This window comes from Schistocerca americana, chromosome 10 (genome assembly GCF_021461395.2).
Source record: "Schistocerca americana isolate TAMUIC-IGC-003095 chromosome 10, iqSchAmer2.1, whole genome shotgun sequence".
NCBI lineage: Eukaryota > Metazoa > Arthropoda > Insecta > Orthoptera > Acrididae > Schistocerca > Schistocerca americana.
In genome coordinates this window covers 163,583,789-163,603,255 of record NC_060128.1, presented here as the reverse complement: position 1 = coordinate 163,603,255, position 19,467 = coordinate 163,583,789, and the positions used below count along the sequence as shown (strand labels likewise).

Genomic DNA, 19,467 nt, shown 5'->3' with positions numbered 1-19,467 from the left:
GAATCTGGGAAGAATTGTGAATATTTTCATCCGGTAAAAACCAGGGAATTTTTTAAAAATCCGGGAGGGATATCGTGCCAAATTCCGTCCATTTAGTGTGTTAGATCGTCAAAATCCGGAACTGATTGGAGTGACCTGCCCATAATGCTCCAAACGTTCTCAGTTGCGGAGAGATTAGGCGAGCTTGGTAGCCGAGGCAGCGTTTGGGAAGCACGAAGACAAGCAACAGAAGGTCTTGCCTTTTGCGGGCGGGCATTGTCTTGCTGAAATGTAAGCCTACGACGACTTGCCAAGAAGGGCATCAAACCAGGTCTTAGAATATCGTCGACGTACCGCTGCACTGCAAGGATGCAGCAGACGAGAACCAGAGGGGTCCTGCTATGAAAAGAAATGGCCGCTCAGACCACCACTCATGGTCTTATGGGGGCAGTCAGGTTGGTGTCAAACCGCTGCCTGCGGCATCTCCAGACACGTCTTTAGTCTGCAATCTCATTGACTGGAGTAGAATTGTCTTCAGTGATGAGCCCCACCTCGAACTGAGCCCTGATGACCACCAAAGACATGTTCTGCAGACGACCTGGATAGTGATCGGATACCATCCTGTCGCCCACAATACCAGCCGACAACCAAGAGTGATTGTCTGGCACATCGGTGCGTCATCGACTTTTTACGCTCCATTTTGTTGCCAATCATGACAAACCTTCCTGCCCTCACATTTCAGAAAGATAAAAAAAATGCCCGCAGACAGTGAGACTTTCTACTGATTTTCTTCGTAGTCGCATGCTTTGGAGCATTATGGGCAGGGCCACCAACCAGTTCGGCATTTTGACGACCTAACACACCAGTTGGAACGAATTTGTCACGATCTCCCTCAGGAGTACATTCAAAAACTCTATCAATCAGTGAATGCCAAGCCGAGTAACTACCTGCATTTGTGCCAGAGGTAGACCATCCCAATAATGAGTTGCTCAATTTATGAAGCTCTTTCTTTAGAATCCAATTTTTTTCTTAGTTTCTAATCATTTGTTTGCTGTGCATGTACATCACATTCACCGGTTTCTGTCCTGTTCATACAATTCCTTCATGATGTGTCCTATAAGGGGAACGTCGCAACTCCTTTGAATTGCGGTGTTGGAGGAGTCTCCTTAGAGTTACATGGACTTGAAAGAGAATTAGCACGTCGGTATTACAGCAAATAAAACCAGATTGCTTTTGGAAGGTCCAATACCGAAACAAAAACTGACCTACTTTGGGTACATCAAGAAAAGACGCAATTGTTCAAAATGGTTCAAATGGCTCTGAGCACTATGGGACTTAACATCTAAGGTCATCAGTCCCCTAGAACTCAGAACCACTTAAACCTAACTAACCTAAGGACATCACACACATCCATGCCCGAGGCAGGATTTGAACCTGCGACCGTAGTAGACGCGCGGTTCCAGACTGACGCGCCTAGTACCGCTCGGCCACCAGCGGCCGACGCAATCGTTAGAAAAGACTTTAATGCTAGGGAAGATCGAAGGCACGAGGAGAACAGGGCGACAAAAGATGAGACGGGTTTGCGGTATCACAAAAATAATGGATTCGAACTTGTCTTTGAGGGATTGTGGAGGATAGAAGAAACTGACATACTTTAGTTCGTGGGTTCATGGTGAGTCGGGATCAACTACAACTAAAGAGACAGACCGACAATAAACTATCACTACAATGTTTAATGCTATTTATTCTGTTTCTATCAAAATTCAATCGAGTAAATTAATTAGAAACCTATTACTTAAGAAGCTGTTGCATCTTCAGTTTTGTTATATAGTTGCTGTTAATCTTCTATTAGTAGCTTAATTTTTACCCGACTACAATGGAACTTTTTAGAGAAAGTATTTTTTTTCTTCTAAAACTACTCTGTCCTGTTTGTTGTACGAGTATGTGCTGAAAAGTAATGCCTCCGAAGTTTTTTCCTATTATCAATATCGGTTGAGGTATTACGTATCATGCATATTACTCAGTCGACTTCCCCACTTCGCTGAAACAAGTTGCAAACTTCTGCCGCTAGACGGCTCCGATTTATAGCGTGGCAGATGGCGGTGTGTAACGTAACTATGTCGGTGCCTGAGGAAAAGCCCGCTCTAATAGAGTTTCTAACCGCAGAAAACGTGCTGCCTATTGAAATCCATAGAAGAACAGAAGCTGTGCACGGTGATGACTGTAATGACATCAGTAACGTGTGATGTTGGGTTGTTCGTGCTCACAATGGAGGAAACGCGGACTACAATAGCTCAGTGGCATATCATTTAGATTGTGTACAGGCCACCATTGCACGACTGCGGTACAGAAAACCGTGTGAGCGGTGGCTGCTTGGAATGCTCACTCCGGACATGAACCAGAGGATTGGACATTTGTCAACTTTTTTTTCGAATTGGGCGTGAGGGTGCTGGCTTCCTTAATAACATTCCGACAGGTGATGAAAGTTAGGTTCACCATTTTGGCCTCAAAAACAAGAGAGCAGCATTGGAGTTCTGTCACAAAGGATTACCGACGCTAGAATAGCTCAAAACCATGCCATCAGCAGGTGAAGTATTGCTCACGGTCTTCTCGGATACTCCGTGAGAGGTGCATTTGTAATTCGTGCCTAAAGGCAGCAACATAATCTCTGCAATGTACTGCGAGCCCTCAGAAAACTGAAAGCACGAATTCGAAGAGTTCGTCCACACGTGGAACATCGTCTCCTTCAGCACGACAACGCCACACCACATCGATGTCCCGAATTGGCCCCGTCCCATTCTAAAGTGTTTCCTAAATTTAAAGAACAACTTCCAGGACTTCATTTTGCTAGTACTGGATCGGTGCAAGCAGAGGTGAGGTTGTGCCTACGTCAACAAAGTCAAATATTGTACAGTGACGCCGGCCGAAGTGGCCGCGCGGTTCTGGCGCTGCAGTCTGGAACCGCGAGACCGCTACGGTCGCAGGTTCGAATCCTGCCTCGGGCATGGATGTGTGTGATGTCCTTAGGTTAGTTAGGTTTAACTAGTTCTAAGTTCTAGGGGACTAATGACCTCAGCAGTTGAGTCCCATAGTGCTCAGAGCCATTTGAACCATTTTGTACAGTGACGGTATCAGCAAATTGGTCTCTCGCAGGGAGAAATGTGTTCATCATCAGGGTGGCTATGTTGGGAAACAAATATGTACACATGAAGAATAAAAATGTAGAATGTTTGTTTTATTTAAAAAGCTTTATGAGTTTTCGCATAAATTCGGAGGTATTACTTTCCAGCACGCCTTCATACATTGTTAGTTGTCACACAGCTTTATAAGAAACATTGCTATTTCCCAAGTAGTTGACAGAGCTTTTAAATCCCTGAAACCACATATTCAGATAGTTCGTAGAGTCATGAGTGAGCTATGTTTTTAATCTTTTGATTTAGTAGGAATCCCAAATGTCTTGCTTTGTGTTAGGCAAAAGCACGCGGAAAATCTTCCCACCAGAGGACATAACTCCATCCTATACCCTAGGAGGGTAAAGGCAACATAAAAATGATATTTACGTATTACATTGTGACTGTGTAAATGACGGCTCACCAAAGACTGATTTTTATGATCAGCCACAAAATCCATTAACGAAGAAATGGATTGGGAAGTTAGTGTAAGAATTAAAAGAGCCTTAAATCGTTTCTGCAAGATGTACGGTTATCTAAGTTAGAAAATACGCTTACTGCTCGCATCTGTTGAACAAACACTTTACCTACTTCAAATGAAAATACGTGAACAAACTACCACTCTTGTCTTTTGGTCAACGCAACGACAGTTGCTTCAAAGAGTGGGTACTTCCAAGAATGATTGCCTATCGAAGTCGCGGGGTCCAAACGATATATATCGAACGTTTTCCGCACTGTCCGCAGAGAAATTGTAACGGTATTTCGGCATCGAAACTGTTCTGACGAAGTTTTACCCACTTCGCACCACCACAGTCTACACAGTCATTTTCTCCCTCGTCCGGCAGTACTCCATATTTGCGACAAAAAGTCAAACAATTTTCTACGCTGGATAAACATGGAATTAGATTTTTCCATTTGAGAGAATCCGCCGAAGAAACATCAAGAACACCAGGCATTCCACTTACTAACGACATAAATCGCCTGGGTTTCCCTAGCAAATCACAAATAATTTGCGGAGGTATGTAATTTAGAACTACTACGAGAACAATGGGAAACATATAAATATGACGATCACAAATAATTGATCTCAACGCCCGCCACCGGAATCGCATGATCGATTTACGATCGCACGTTCGATATATATCGTTTGGACCCAGCGACTCCGATTGGCAATCATTCTTGAAAATTACTAAAGAGCGTAACATGCTGAATTGAGCTGAACTGAGAGTATGACCTTCAATATGTTTACACCTGAATTGAGTGTACGACCTTCAATATGTTTACTTCTGTTGCTAACAGGTCATTACTGTTGGTCTGAAGTAGCATAACCACTGAATTGACAGAAGTCACGGGACACCTCCCAAGGAGGTAGGATGAAGGCCTGGGAGAGGCCACACAGCCACCCTTAGACTAAGTGATAAAATACTCCAGCATTGGTTAAAAACAGTCTTGGTTGCAATTTTAGTTTTTTATTTTTCAATGACGCGTTTCGCCTTATTTAGGCATCTTCAGGTTATCTTTTCTAGATGGACGCGAGAGACACCAAATCCGCTCCTGTGAACGGGAACGCGTTATGCAGATCTTAGTGCCTCTCACGTCCATCTAGAAAAGATAACCTGAAGATGCCTAAATAAGGCGAATCGCCAGAATGAGATTTTCACTCTGCAGCGGAGTGTGCGCTGATATGAAACTGGCAGATTAAAACTGTTTGCCGGACCGAGACTCGAGACTCGAACCGGGTCCCGAGTTCGAGTCTCGGTCCGGCACACAGTTTTAATCTGACAGGAACTTTCATATTAGCGCACACTCCGCTTCAGAGTGAAAATCTCATCCTGGAAACATCCCCCAGGCTGTGGCTAAGCCATGTCTCCGCAATATCCTTTCTTTCAGGAGTGCTAGTTCTGCAAGGTTCGCAGGAGAGCTTCTATAAAGTTTGGAAGGTAGGAGGCGAGGTACTGGGAGAAGTAAAGCTGTGAGGACGGGGCGTGTGTCGTGCTCAGTTGGTAGAGCACTTACCTGCGAAAGGCAAGGTCCCGAGTTCGAGTCTCGGTCCGGCACACACTTTTAATCTGCCAGGAAGTTTCAAGGCAAAATGCGTCGTTGAAAAATAAAAAAACTAAAATTGCAACCAAGATTGTTTTTAACCAATACTGTTAAGCACTGGTTTGCTGTATGCCACATATGGATTGGAAGAATTTCTATAAAATACCCCCTCTGTAATAAAACTTAAAACTAAGTCAACCGTCGAAGCACTGTCAAGTAACACCATAAAGTAGTGCCTCAGGGCGGCTGGATTGGGACAGTCCAACAAGACGTGGACTGCCGTCAAGCGTGAACTACAGCGACACGGAGTTGGGTCAAGGGGATATAAGAGCTGACCGTGAGTCAGCGAAGTATGGCCGATGCGGAGCCGTCAAACGGATGAAACTTAAGTGTGCAACTCTTAGTAGTCGTGTAGATGTATGGCATAAGTATGGGTGTAGGAAGAAGAACGACAGCAGTCGGCAGCTCACCCCAGCTGGCAGTTGCAGTCCCACAGGTTGTGCGCCAGCCGCAGGTCGTTGAGGAACATCTTGCGCGGCACGCCGGGGAACTCGGCGCGGTTCGGGTTGGAGAGCGAGCGCAGGGAGTTGTTGCGCACGTCCAGCGTCAGGTTGCGCACCCAGGTGGCGCGCTGGAACAGGGCCGCCTGCACCGCCGACACGCTCGTGTTGTGCAGCCCGAAGTGCAGCCGCGGGCTGCGCACGCCCTGCGGAAACACGCCGTGTAATACAGCTCTTAGTATCGGGTAGTGCACCAAAGGTTGCCAAGATATAGGGTATCGTATAAGTCACTAACACCTAAGCGTTCAAATGTCACAGAGTCAGATCGGTACCAAACGTTGTATATCGATTGAGTATAAACCAAAACTCCCCTGTAGTTTGTGTTATGTGCTGTCGTCCAGGAAAATGTGGTGTAAACTGTGGTGTCAGCGCCAGACACCACACTTGCTAGGTGGTAGCCTTTAAATCAGCCGCGCTCCGTTAGTATACGTCGGACCCGCGTGTCGCCACTATCAGTGATTGCAAACCGAGAGCCACCACACAGCAGGTCTAGAGGGACTCCCTAGCACTCGCCCCAGCTGGACAGCCGACTTTGCTAGCGATGGTTCACTGTCTACATACGCTCTCATTTGCCGAGACGACAGTTTAGCATAGCCTTGAACTACGTCATTTGCTACGACCTAGCAAGGCGCCATATTCAGTTACTATTCTGAACAGATAATACTGTGAATCATGTACCGTCAAGAGCGACGTTCATCATTAATGGATTAAAGTTAAGTATCAAACTAATTACGTCCGCTTTCTGAATTCCAATTCCTTGTCATGTTCCAGACCTCACGTCAGTAGAGTCCTTCCCTCCTCACGCCAGCCTGCGTGAGCTAAAACGCGTGCATTTCGGCCCCCACTATTAACACGGTGTTGGCTCTTCTGCCAACACAACATAAACGGTAACCAACCGTGCAATATAATTCATTGTATCAGGTAGTATACTAAAGGTTGCCAAGACACATAAGACAAGACATATATCATATAAGTCACTAACACTTAAACTTTCAGGTGTCAGAGTCAGATCGGTACCAAACGATGTCGGTGTGGCCGAGCGGTTCTAGGCGCTTCAGTCTGCAACCGCGCGACCGCTACGTTCGCAGGTTCGAATCCTGCCTCGGGCATGGATGTGTGTGTTGTCCTTAGGTTTAGGCAGTTCTAAGTTCTAGGGGAGTGATGACCTCAGATGTTAAGTCCCATAGTGCTCAGAGCCATTTGAACCATTTTGAACCAAACGATGTACGAGGGTTGCCCAGAAAGTAATCCACCACATTTATTTTCTTCTTTATTGTACAAAATGAGAATTACAAACACGAAAGATTGGTGTTTTATCAACACACCCTGTTTTTCCACATAATCTCAATCCCGTTCCATGGCCTTCCTCCGTACCAGTCCTTGTCCTCGTGGCAGAACCAGTGCTTCACTGTGTGAATCACCTCCACATCGTCCTCAAAATGTCTTCCACAAATAGCATCCTTTAACGGCCCAAACAAGTGAAGTGGAAGTCCGAGGGGGCTAGATCAGAGCCATAGTGTGGATGGAGTAACACTGTGCAACCCTGTTTTGCCAGGTGTTCAGCAGTCGTCAGACTTGTGTGAGGCCGCGCGTTATCGTGTTGCAGCAAAACACCTTCTGGGCTGCCATGGCACTGAAGTCGTCGGAAGAGCATCTTGAGTTTTGTTAATGTGTTGACAAATGCTTCTGAATTAATGGTACCGCCTCTTGGCATCACGTCAATGAGAATCACACCTTCACAGTCCCAGAACACGCTGATCACGACCTTACCGGCGAAACCAGTTGCTTTCAATTTTTTCTTCTGTGGGGAGTAGGAATGATGACATTCCAACGACTCTCGTCTCGTTTCGGGCTTAAAACGGTGAACCCAGGTATCATCACCTGTCATCATAAACTGGGACGAGAAAGCTTCCTCCCCACCCCTCAGCTTCAAAACGTTGCAAGAAATCAAGACAAATGCACACACTTTTGAATATCCAAGACTGCGGATAATTGCATCCACACTTCCTTTACTGATTGACGGGTTCAGCGCCAACTGCCGAGTCGTGATGTATGCGAATGACATCAGCTCGCTTCAACATGTCAGGTGTGACAGCCGTGGATGGTCTCCCCGACCGCTGCAAATCGTGGAGCTCCGCCTAACCGCCTTCTGATGACCTCACCCACCGCCCACAGTGACTAACTGTACTTCTGTCTACAGCAGATGCTCCATACACTTTGCACAAACGTTGGTGAATATTTCCCACTGTTTCTTTTTCTGCAGTGAGAAGTTCAGTGACGCACATCACCCACAGACACCATTTTGAAACTGTCCTGCAGCTACGCTATCTGTCGGAAGTGATGGAAACTTCGCGCGCTCACTCAGGAGATTTCAAATAATACATTCGTAACGTTTCGCATTCGTAGCGTTATTTTCGGCTGAGAAAAATATGCGGTGCATCACTTTTTCGGCAACCCTCGTATATCGACAGAGTATCAAGCAAAACCGTCGTATAGTTTGTGCTATGTGCTGTTGTCCAGGAGCACGTGGTGTAAATGGTAAGCAGCTGTGTAAAATAATTCACTGTATCAGGTAGTACACCAAAGGTCGCCAAGACATAGGGTATCGTATAGGTCACTAACACGCAAAGGTTCAAATGTCACAGTCAGATCGGTACGAAACGTTGTATATCGACAGAGCATCAACCAAAACTCCTGTACAGTTTGTGCTATGTGCTGTTGCGCAGCAGAACGTCGTGTAAACGGCAAGCAACGTGTTACACCTGGCTTACGGAGCACTGGAAAACCGTCACTGCGAGCGTCTGTCGCGTATAGCTCTCGTGGGAAAGTGAGTAGAGTTTTTGTACTGTAACATGTGTGAAACTATTACATGGGACAGCATGTTTCTGACATGTAAAAGGAGTGTTCGGAGTTTCTAGCGATGTTTGATTACCAGTCCGCTTTCGCTTCGTTTATTTGAAAGTGGGAAACGTATAGACTACATTTGTAATTTCACAGAATACAGATAAACAATCGGAACAGAAGAATAAACAAACAATTGCATCACACGTGTAGAAGTATTACTAGTACCAATAATAATTCATCATCTTCTTATGATTACCACACTTCTTACTATTATCACTATAAATATTCTTATAATTGTTATTATTATCACTACTAATATTTCCGCACGTGTAAAGCAATGGTACCTTTATTCTTTTATTCACGTTTATCCTGCGAAATTGCAAATGTACTCTATAGGTTTGCTACTTTCCAGATAAACGAAGCGAAAGGGACTACCAAAACAAATATTGCTATAAACTTCGAAAAGTCCTTTTACATTTCAGGAACATTTTGCCTCGTGTAATAGTTCCACGCGTACTACAGTACAGCAACCGACATGACCAGATCTCGACTTCGTGACCCTTTGTACGATAATCTAACGTTATGCAACCTACCCCACGAGGGTTCTGCACGACATCTATGCTTTTCCCGTGCTACTTTTAAAATAAAAACGGAATTAAGAAACAAAATTGATATGCTTCAAGTCCTTCAATCAAAAGGACAAACAAAAAAGAAGAAAATTATTATTTTAAGAACTGCAGTCACTACTAACACAGTAAGAACAAGAATGGCAGAAGAAGCTAGGTCAGCCAGGCACCAAAGCTCAAGAAAATGTGGAACGGATATCCTATTAGCAGAAAAATTGTGTGAAACTTGTGTGAGAGCTAAGCAAACGACAAAGTCATTTTCCGCTGTGAGAATAGGAAGAGCAAGATACCTGAAATAATACACACTAATCTCTATGGAAAGATAGAGACACCAATATTTAATGGACATGACAATATTAGATGATATCACTCATTTTTTGTGTGAGCTGTCTGTTAAGACACAACTCAGATGCTGCAAGATTCTTAAGAAAATATGCATTAGAAAGTGAAAATCAGTTCAATCTGAAAGTATCAAAAATAAGGTGTGGTAAAGATGGCAAGTACACCAGCCATGAGTGTAAGAATATTGGTGAAGTTAACGTCCTAATCCGAAGGACAGATCACCATCGATAGCGTCACACGCCCACACTTGACAAAACACTACAGAGAAGTTCGGAATTGAATCCAGGACATTGGCACAAGGACTGGTGGCCAGGAACTTTGTACCCCTACCTCTCTTCCGCTTTACCACAAAGTCAAAGAAGAAGTTGCCAACAGTGCGTCTTCCTTTAATTTGACTTGACGGGGGTTTCAAACACACGAGCAGTATTCAAGAATGGACCACACTTGCGTTCTACAAGACGTCGGCTTTACAGATCAGCTACACTTTCCCAAAAATCCCCCAATAAAAGGAATTGGCTGTTTGTCCATAAATGGTTTTCTTCGAGATAATTCATAATGTTCGAACACATTGTATGTTCCAAAATCCTACTACAAATCTCTGTTAGTGATATGGGTCTGTAACTTAACGGATTAACCATGTTTCCCTTCTTGGGTGTTGGTGTGACTTGTGCAGCATTCCAGTCTTTGGGTACGGATCTTTCTACGAGCTAGTGGTTGTACTGATTGCTAAGTATGAAGCAGTTGTATCAGTGTACTCTGGAAGGAACGTGACTGGTGTACAATCTGGACCAGAGATCCTACCTTTACTGTTTTAAGCCTTTTCATAACATCAAGGATATCTGAATCTGAATTATTCATGTTGACACTTGTTCTTGGTTCGAATTCTGAAATATTTACTTCATTTTCTTCACAGGAATTTCAGAAAACGGTCACATCTTCACTGTAATCGTGCAGTGAAGGTATTGACTGCGTCTTGCCGCTACTGTACTTTACATACGACCAGAATATCTTCGGCTTTTTTAACAGGTTTCGAGACAGAGTTTCATTGTGAAAACTATTAAAAGCATTTCGCACTGAAGTTCGCTCTAAATTTTGAGCTTCTGTAAAACTTTGTGACTTCTGTAAAACTTACACCAACCTCCAGATGTCAGTCATTCGGATCGGGACCAAACATTGTATATCGACACAGCATCAACCAAAACTCCGATATTGTTTGTGCTGTGTACTGTCGTCCAGAAGCATGTGCCTAAACGTTTAGTAGTATGTAACAGTGACTAACAAAGGTTGAGGCCATGAGGGTTATGGGAACGTAGGATGTATTGCAGGGAATGTTCCCACCTGTGCAATTCAGAAAAGCTGGTTCCCACTAACTCCAGCTTTTCTGAATTGCACAGGTGGGAACATTCCCTGCAATACATCCTACGTTCCCATAATCCTCCTGGCCTCAACCTGCGTTAGTCACTGTCCTCACCCATCCAGCCCCCTCCCTGTTCCCATTCCCGCACTACACAGCCGTCATTTCACCGCCACACCCAGTCTTTTAATTTCTTTTATTTCTCTCCTTTCCGCTACTTACACCCTCCCCCCTCCGCACCTTCTCTCCTGCCCTCTGTCTAAACTGCAACACTTGAATGTCCACCACTCCCACCATACTATCCCCACCCAGTCGCCACTCCACCCTGATGCTGCTTTTCACAGTGTGGTCTCAGCTCTCTGAGACTGCAGATGTGTGCGTGCAAGTTGCATTTGTGTGTGTGTGTGTGTGTGTGTGTGTGTGTGTGTGTGTATGTGTGTCTACTGCTGTCAAAGGCCTTAATGGCCGAAAACTTTAATTGTGTGAATCTTTTTGTTGTGCATATCTTGACTCAGCATCTCCACTATATGGTGAGTAGCAACTTTCCTTCACTGGTATTGTCACATTCAAACTTTGCAATTAGATTTTCAATATTCTCTTCACTACTCAGTGTGGAGTCCCATCCTGAGAAAAATGTGTGAATTCATCTGGCAAAATAGACAATATCTTGGACACAATTATAGTATCTGCCATTTTTTCTGAGTGGAGATGATTCAGTTTGAAGTGCAGTGTTATGTGCCATGTAATGCTATGCAGAAGTGATAACTATTTTAATGATAATCCTTGGTACAGTCACTGACTTAAGTTCCCTCTTTGTTTTTATGTATGTTTTATTCTATTGTTGAATGTACTATTAACAGAGTCATATGAGTTACACTTTAGTTTTTATGTAGCATTAAAGCTAATTACCTTGCCCTGCAACTAGTGACACTGACATGATATCTAATGGTCACTGATGTGAAATTCAGTGGTCAATAATGCTTTGTATCATGCCATATCACTCTAAATGTGAACATCTGAATCAATTGCATTGTGCGTCTTCCACATCCCAGTTCTCTGTCAGACCTGCCACCAACTGTAGATGCATCTACTGGTGCAGTAATCAAACATGTGGCAATAAAGCCACCACTGTTTTGGCAACAGAATCCCCCTAGAAAGTCAGTTTGTGCTAGCACATGTAACTGCAGACACCATGGTATATGTTATGTAGTTGTTGCTCTCAATGAAAATATGGCAAGACATTCTGGTGTCACCACGAAGCACTGATCATTACTTAGCCAGCAAGAATGCTGTAATTACCTGTCTCTCACAATATGAGGTGAAAAAATTGGAGAAACCACTCCACACTGAAGAGCTAGGCGGTCACACCCCATTGCAGCAACTACGCCAACTGTGTACATTAATGAGAAATGCAGTCAAGAAACATTATGTGGAATATTTGGTTATCACCCTGGCAACCAATATGCAGAAGATATTGACAATGCGTGTCAGCAATCTAGATGCACTTGTTCAAACTACAGATTACATATCAGAAATGTATCTGTCTGCTTCTGTCACAACAGTTTGCCCACAGCCTCAGGCAGATAACACCCTCACTATAGATGCAGACTACCAGTCACCAGTCTCATCACCACCACTGACTGCGAAAGTGCAGCTGTTCACCTTCACCTTCATCAGCAAGAGTTTGCTAGATCACCAATGGTATGGTTATTAGGTGCAGAAGTGTAGCTCACTGTGCAAGCATGGGAAACTCAGCAGGAAGTCAGTGATGATGGCTACTGGCTCTCCAGATGGCAGCTGTAAACTGTTTGTAATGGAACATGGCACAAAGTTACAGCTTTTGTAGACAGGGGTGCTGACATATAAATCCATCGATCTGCCGTATCGCAACTGTGATGACTGATATCTTTTCACCTCCAATGGTTCTACAGCCACAACATACGGTTGTGACACATTAGTGTTGAACTTAAACTTACGGCGTCAATTTGAATGGCATTTCATCATAATGGACATGAGATATGCCATACTCAGAGTGGATCTATTATCATTTTATGGACTCCTGCCTGACCTCCAACACATTCTTTACACTACTACCAATCTAGCAAGCCAAGGTAGAGTGTGTCGTGTGGAAGACACCGCAATATGGATGAATACTGGTTATTGTCCATTCACTGAATTCATCAGACAGTTGATGAAGAACACATGTCAGACTCCCATTTCCACTTGCACTTGCACTTGTGCAGCACTTGATGGAGCACTATAGTTTGACTACACCTGGCTCACCACTTCTTGCTTGACCAAGCCACTTCACAACCCAGAAACTGAAGATAGTTAAGCAGGAACTCTCATCAGTGCTTGCACAAGGAATCTTCTGTCCATCAAGCAGTAGTTGGTCACCATCCTTACATGTAGTTCCAAAAATTAATAATGGATGGTGTCCATGTGGTGATTATAGACAGGTTGACGCCTGAACCATTCCAGATATCCATCCAGTACCGCATATGGAATATTTTACGTTCAGCATCCACAGTAAGCACAACTTTTCTGCATTGGATTTAGTCTATGCATTCTACCAGATACCTGTGGCACCGGATGACATTGCTAAGACTACCATCTGCACTCTGTTCAGACTATTTGAATTTACCTGAATGCCTTTTGGACTTTTTAATGCTGCCCAAACACTTCAGTGGTTCATGGATGAAGTCACATGTGACAGACTTTTGATATATGTATATCAACAATGTACTGGTCATGTCAAACTTGAAAACCAAACACCTGTCACACTTATGACATATCTTCACTTGTTTAAATGCACAGGGATTGCTCATCAACCCCTCAAAGTACACCTTCCGAGCAGCTGAAGTAGAGTTTCTACCCTATACTATCAATGCACAAGTCATATGCCCACTGCAAGAGAAAGTAGAAACTATACTTAATTTTCCACAGCCTGCAACAGTTAAAGAACTATGACAATTACTTGGTGCAACAAATTTTTACTATCAGTCTGTTCACAACTGTGCCCTCCTAGCTGCATCAATGAAACAGTTCTTGCATGGTTCACCAAAGCCAAACGACAACCTCCAGTGGAATAGTGAGACCAAGTTGGCATTTACCAAGCTGAAGACTCCCATCACAGAAGTTACACTTTTAGTGCACCCATTTCCACATGCACCTCTCACCCTCATGGTCAACTGTCTGCAACTGCAATTGGTGCTGCACTGCAACAGCAAATAGATGAGCACTGGCAATCCTTAACCTTTCTCAGAAAAAAATTTATCACTATCTCAACAAATATGGTCCACCTACGATTGGGAACTGAATGGTGCCTATGCTGCTATCAATGGTATGCATAACAGTACCAACACAGAATAACTAGTTTTATTATGTGAGATAGGTTAATTTAAAAAATTTGCCAGGTGTGAACAGCTCTCGTGAACTGAGAGCTCTGTGCCAACTTAGTTATGCACACAGACAGTTGATCCAACTGGGGAATCAAGAACTCCTATGATTTTTGCCTGTTATTGACACTGATACTGCCAAAATATTGGTTTTGGGAATTCCAAGACTTTTGAGGATGTTTTAAGTCAAATAATAAATGACAGAAGAAATATTACTTTATATGATATAATTAAAATTAACAATTTTCTTATTTTTTTCCTTTACTTGTACTACGAATTTTTGCTTATTACTAGATTTCATGATTCTACATCAGCAGGAAGCACCCTATTGCTTTAATGACCTAGATTGTGTCTCTTAGAAGCTTTCATTTACTGCACCGCCAAGGACTACAGACAATCATGTGTGACATAAATTTCTACTTAAAACAGCCACATGGGGTAGCTGTGCGGTCTGACACGTCTTGTTGCAGTTTGTGAAGCTACCCCATCGGAGGTTCGAGTCCTCCCTCGGGCATGGGTGTGTGTGTGTTGTCCTTAGCATAAGTTAGTTTAAATTAGATTAAGTAGTGCTTAAGCCTAGGGACCAATGACATCAGCAGTTTGGTTCCATAGTCCTTACCACAAAAATTTCTACTTAAAACATCTTTCTCAGATGGACCAACTACATTAATGACCATGTGCCAATTTCACTTCTTTATTATTTGATCTTTTCTTTGCAGCTAGTACTCTTTCATCTGTTCACTATGGTTTTTTCTTCCTGTCTTCTGGCCACTGCAGACCAGTGTTTTCCTTTATTATACTCTGTAATCTTTCCATATTCAATACTCTTTTATTTTACATAGACATGTCGCTGTCAGCATCTGTCTCAATAGCTGTGCAGTCAGTGCGGCTGACTGCCACACAGAGGACCCAGGTTCAATTCCCAATACTGCCAGGGGTTTTTCCTCAGTGGGAGAACAGGTCACACTCAGTCTCATGATGCCTAGTTAGGAGCTGCTCTACGAAGTGGAAGAGGCTCCAGGTCACAAAAACTGATAACACCTGGGATAGTAGTGTGCTGACTCCACACGCCTCCATACCACATCTCATGATGCCACTGGCAGACAATGACAACAGCACTGATGGTCCTGAAGATAGAGTTTGCATTTTACTTATCTGTCAGTTGCTGCTTCACCTTTTATTTTATTTCTTTTGTAATTACTTTTCTGCTTATGGACCCAACTTCTTGTTGAATTTTTATCCCACCAATATTTCTAGATTTTTCGGTTAATCTACTGCCATGAATTTGAAATAAATGCCCAAAAAATACTGGTCTACTAATAAATTTTATTAAAATAACTCACTAACGAAGCTAGTCTCACATGTTATGGAATCAAGGAGTCCAATCGTACACAGGCCATTAGAATAAAGTTCACATATTGCATTGGAGAGACATAACTTTCTGTAAAAGTGTAATCAACAGTGATTGAAATGGGCCCACTGTGTTTGTAAATGATATTACAAAAAATTATGTTTAGCAGCCTCATGGAAGAAAAGCTGCCAGTTGCATTGAAATATGTTGGTTCTTTTGTTTACGGGATTGAAAATATTCTTTCAAAATGACAGAAACTGTATGTAGTCGACTCAAATGTAACATACTATATCCCAATTAATACACGAGTTGCGTATTCACTGTCCACCAAGACAATGGACTATAATTTATTATATTTTAACCCGTGAAAACATTTGAAAAGAGAAGTCAATGGAAAAAAAAAACTGTATCTATATGTACTGTTGTGTGTGTGTGTGTGTGTGTGTGTGTGTGTGTGTGTGTGTGTGTTTTACAAGTAATGCTGGAAATACATATGAAGAATTAACTATATTTACTTAATTAAAATCGTGTGTATGCTTTGTTTTAATTCACTGTTTTAAGAAGTACTGTGCATTCTCGGCCATTTCTCAGCACCGTACTTTGAGTGTACCACCCAGATAGCTGTAGCTCTGCACCACCACAAATTAATACATGTTTGAATAAACATTTTAACTGGAAACAACTGGAAACAACTGGAAACTGTCCAGTCTTAAGTTCAAAGAAATATTAACTTTTTTTCTGAAACATGTCTTTCAAGCAGTGATGTATGCTGACAATATTACATTTATCTCTCCCCATAAAGACAGAAATATTATGGAGCAATTGAACTCACTTATGATTGTGAATGTAACTTCTCAGTTTGTTTCAGGCAAATGAATTAATATTAAGCAACAGCAAAATTAGGAGGATAATATCCTCTTTAAAAGTTGCAACTAACAACTGTCATGGTAAAGACCCTGTCAAATTATTGGGTGTCTGGCTCAACATAAAACTGAACTGCAATGCTGACACAGATAACTTATGCAAAACTATCCTGTGTCTGTACCTCAAAGGAAATTAAAACCTGTCATAGTGGAAAACAACTATGTCTTGTGTACTGTGCCTTTTTCCGCAGACACCTCAACTATAGTATAATAATGTGTACTAATGTTGCTACAGTCAACAGAGTTTTAATTTGGCAGAAAAGAACAATCCAGTGCACATATTGTCCAAGAATGAACACTCCTCATGAAGTGTACTTCACAAAAAATCTCAGGCTGTAGATGCTTAACACCTTTATGTACACTTCGATCAGTTGGGATGAATATGAAACAAAATCATACATCAACGTTTGTAGAACTAGGGACAGAAACTCTTTCAGTATTCCCTGGGATATACTAACAAACACAAAAAAACTCTTGCATGTAGGATAATCTCTTATTAACCAGTCATCAAGTTGAATTAAACAGTTGGAAATTAAGGGTTTCAGAAGGGCAATATCCTCTTGGTTGAAAGAAAAAGCTTCCTGTATTGTTAATGAATTTGTAAATAATAATGTAAGTGAACTATTAACCTGCCCAGATAGCCACATGCATTAAACTGCCCAGTTCTGGCCCCATATCAAATCAGCCCAACACATTAACAATGGGGGCCAGTGTGTTGGCATGCACAGATGTAGTTATTAGGCAGTTTCTCTCATCCACCTATGTGGATATTGAAGTGGTACTCATGTCCCACCTCAGTTACATGATACACAAACATTTATATATATTTAAAAAAACTATTTCAGGCTAGAACATGGTATTCACACTAGAAGCGGACAGATGGGGTAGGCAAAGTCCATTCCAGGGGGAGTGGTGACATCATGAAGGGCATCTGGCCATCAAATTATCACTAACAATGCCCAAACCCATATAACAGTGCTGATCCCATAAAGATATGGAGTCCTGCTGTGGGCGTAGTAATTTGTGTTTGGGTGTCTATGTGATTGTATATGTGAATGTGTGTACTACTGCTATAAAAAGAACTAATGCTCAAAATATAGTGTGAATACTGCTTTCTGTTATGTGTTACTGTGCTCCATGCATTGATATGCTATAGGTGAGTGGTTGCCTTCACTAATTTTAGCCAATACAGCACATGTTTAACTGAGAAAGTCTTGCCCTGTACCAGTATGTAACTATAAAATTATGTACTGGTGAAGAACACCTGTATTTAAAAAGATATGGTACAATATATTACACGTATATGACAATGGATGATGTCTTGGAAAGCTTAAAAACTGCCTGCAGATTCAAAAAATAAAATAAATTACACTAAAAATACTCATAGTGTGTGTGTGTGTGTGTGTGTGTGTGTGTGTGTGTGTGTGTGTGTGTGTGTGTGTGTGTGAATGGCAAGGAAATGTTTGTGGGGAGAAAGGCAGTATGAGAAAAAGAAGAAAAGAATGTCAGTAAACGGATTACGGACTTGTGAACTAATCTGTTACGAAGCCATAGCAGGCAGAAGCACGCCTGAGTGCCTAAGTATGTTAACTTCAGTGCCTGAGTGGATAAGAAGTAAAGTGGCTTAGCTCTGACTTTGTCTATGTGTACAGGGAGCAACTGTGTGCCAAACCAAGTGTTACAATGTACCCATTTTTCAGAATTGGCTCAGTCCTTGGTAGGGTGAGTCACTTTGGAAACACCATCAACTGGTCCACTGTCTCAATACATGCACATCAAATAACAGTCTCCTGTTATTGTTTTAATAGGTATGACTGAATACGTCTGCTGTCATCTTCAAAATTCTCGACAGTTATTTTAATTTTACATTAATGCAAATGCTGTTCTTACAGTCACACATTTTAAAGGACCGGTGGAAACTTGGGATATAGAGGGGTGTAGAATACCAAATACACAATCAATACATAGAGTAACAACACTTTATAGAAGACAATGTACACACGACATCCACACTCCAAACGTAAACAGAGCACAATTCTTACTAAAGAGACAGAGAGAGAGAGAGAGAGAGAGGGAGAGAGAGAGAGAGAGAGGGAGAGAGAGAGAGAGTCTACAAATTCACACTTGCTGGTCAGTGATATTGTTATTGTTGTTGTGGTTGGTAGCTGCCAAGAATAATGTCTCACTTAGCCTAATGAAGTAGTTTAACACAGTGAGAAGGAGCCACTAAGTATGACTGGGCAGACGGCATATTTTCGGGTGTGCTGCTGACTTGATAATTCCAATTTGCTGTGCAATATTTTAACAACTCAGGCACCTGTTTTCAGAAGGAATTCTAAGCAGAGGTTTTTGCATGTGCTCACTATCTGGACTCCAAACAGACAGTGTTAAGCAAATATATTTTGACTTACACCCACTTCAATGGACATCTGCTTTTAAGTGCTTGTGTTCTTTTTAACACACATCCTTTCAGGGCTCTTGACTTTAGCATCAGTGACCATTTACAAAGGCTTAGCATATGGAATATGTTTTCATATGTGTGACTGGCTCACAGACATTTTGCGTTATATAAGAGGTAATCAAAAAGTTCCAGTTTGAGGGTGTAGCTGAAGTGTTTACGCAGTGTAGTACTATTGTGGTGCAGGCATATAACTGACAACATGTAGGTAAGGGGTTAATGCGACATTTATGTCTTTATGACATTCGTGTGATAAATGCAGAACTGTGAGCTTTGGTGACATCATTACCATATGTGTCCAAACAGAACCAACGTGCTGTTATTCCTTTCTTGACTACTGAAGGACAAACACTGGTATACATTTAAGAATGTAAATGGGGGCAGCACTTAAGTTGAAAACCACTGTTATGTTGTGGTGT

At 42.3% G+C, this 19,467-nt stretch overlaps 1 protein-coding gene across 1 annotated transcript in view; it reads right to left on the bottom strand.

Moving 5' to 3' along the window:
* Positions 1 to 19,467, bottom strand: part of LOC124552498 (chaoptin) — a 231,614-nt gene that overhangs the window by 15,089 nt on the left and 197,058 nt on the right. The window contains exon 17 of the mRNA XM_047126782.1: positions 5,663 to 5,898. Within this exon, the coding sequence (XP_046982738.1) occupies positions 5,663 to 5,898 (236 nt within the window). The remainder of the gene's footprint in view (positions 1 to 5,662; positions 5,899 to 19,467) is intronic.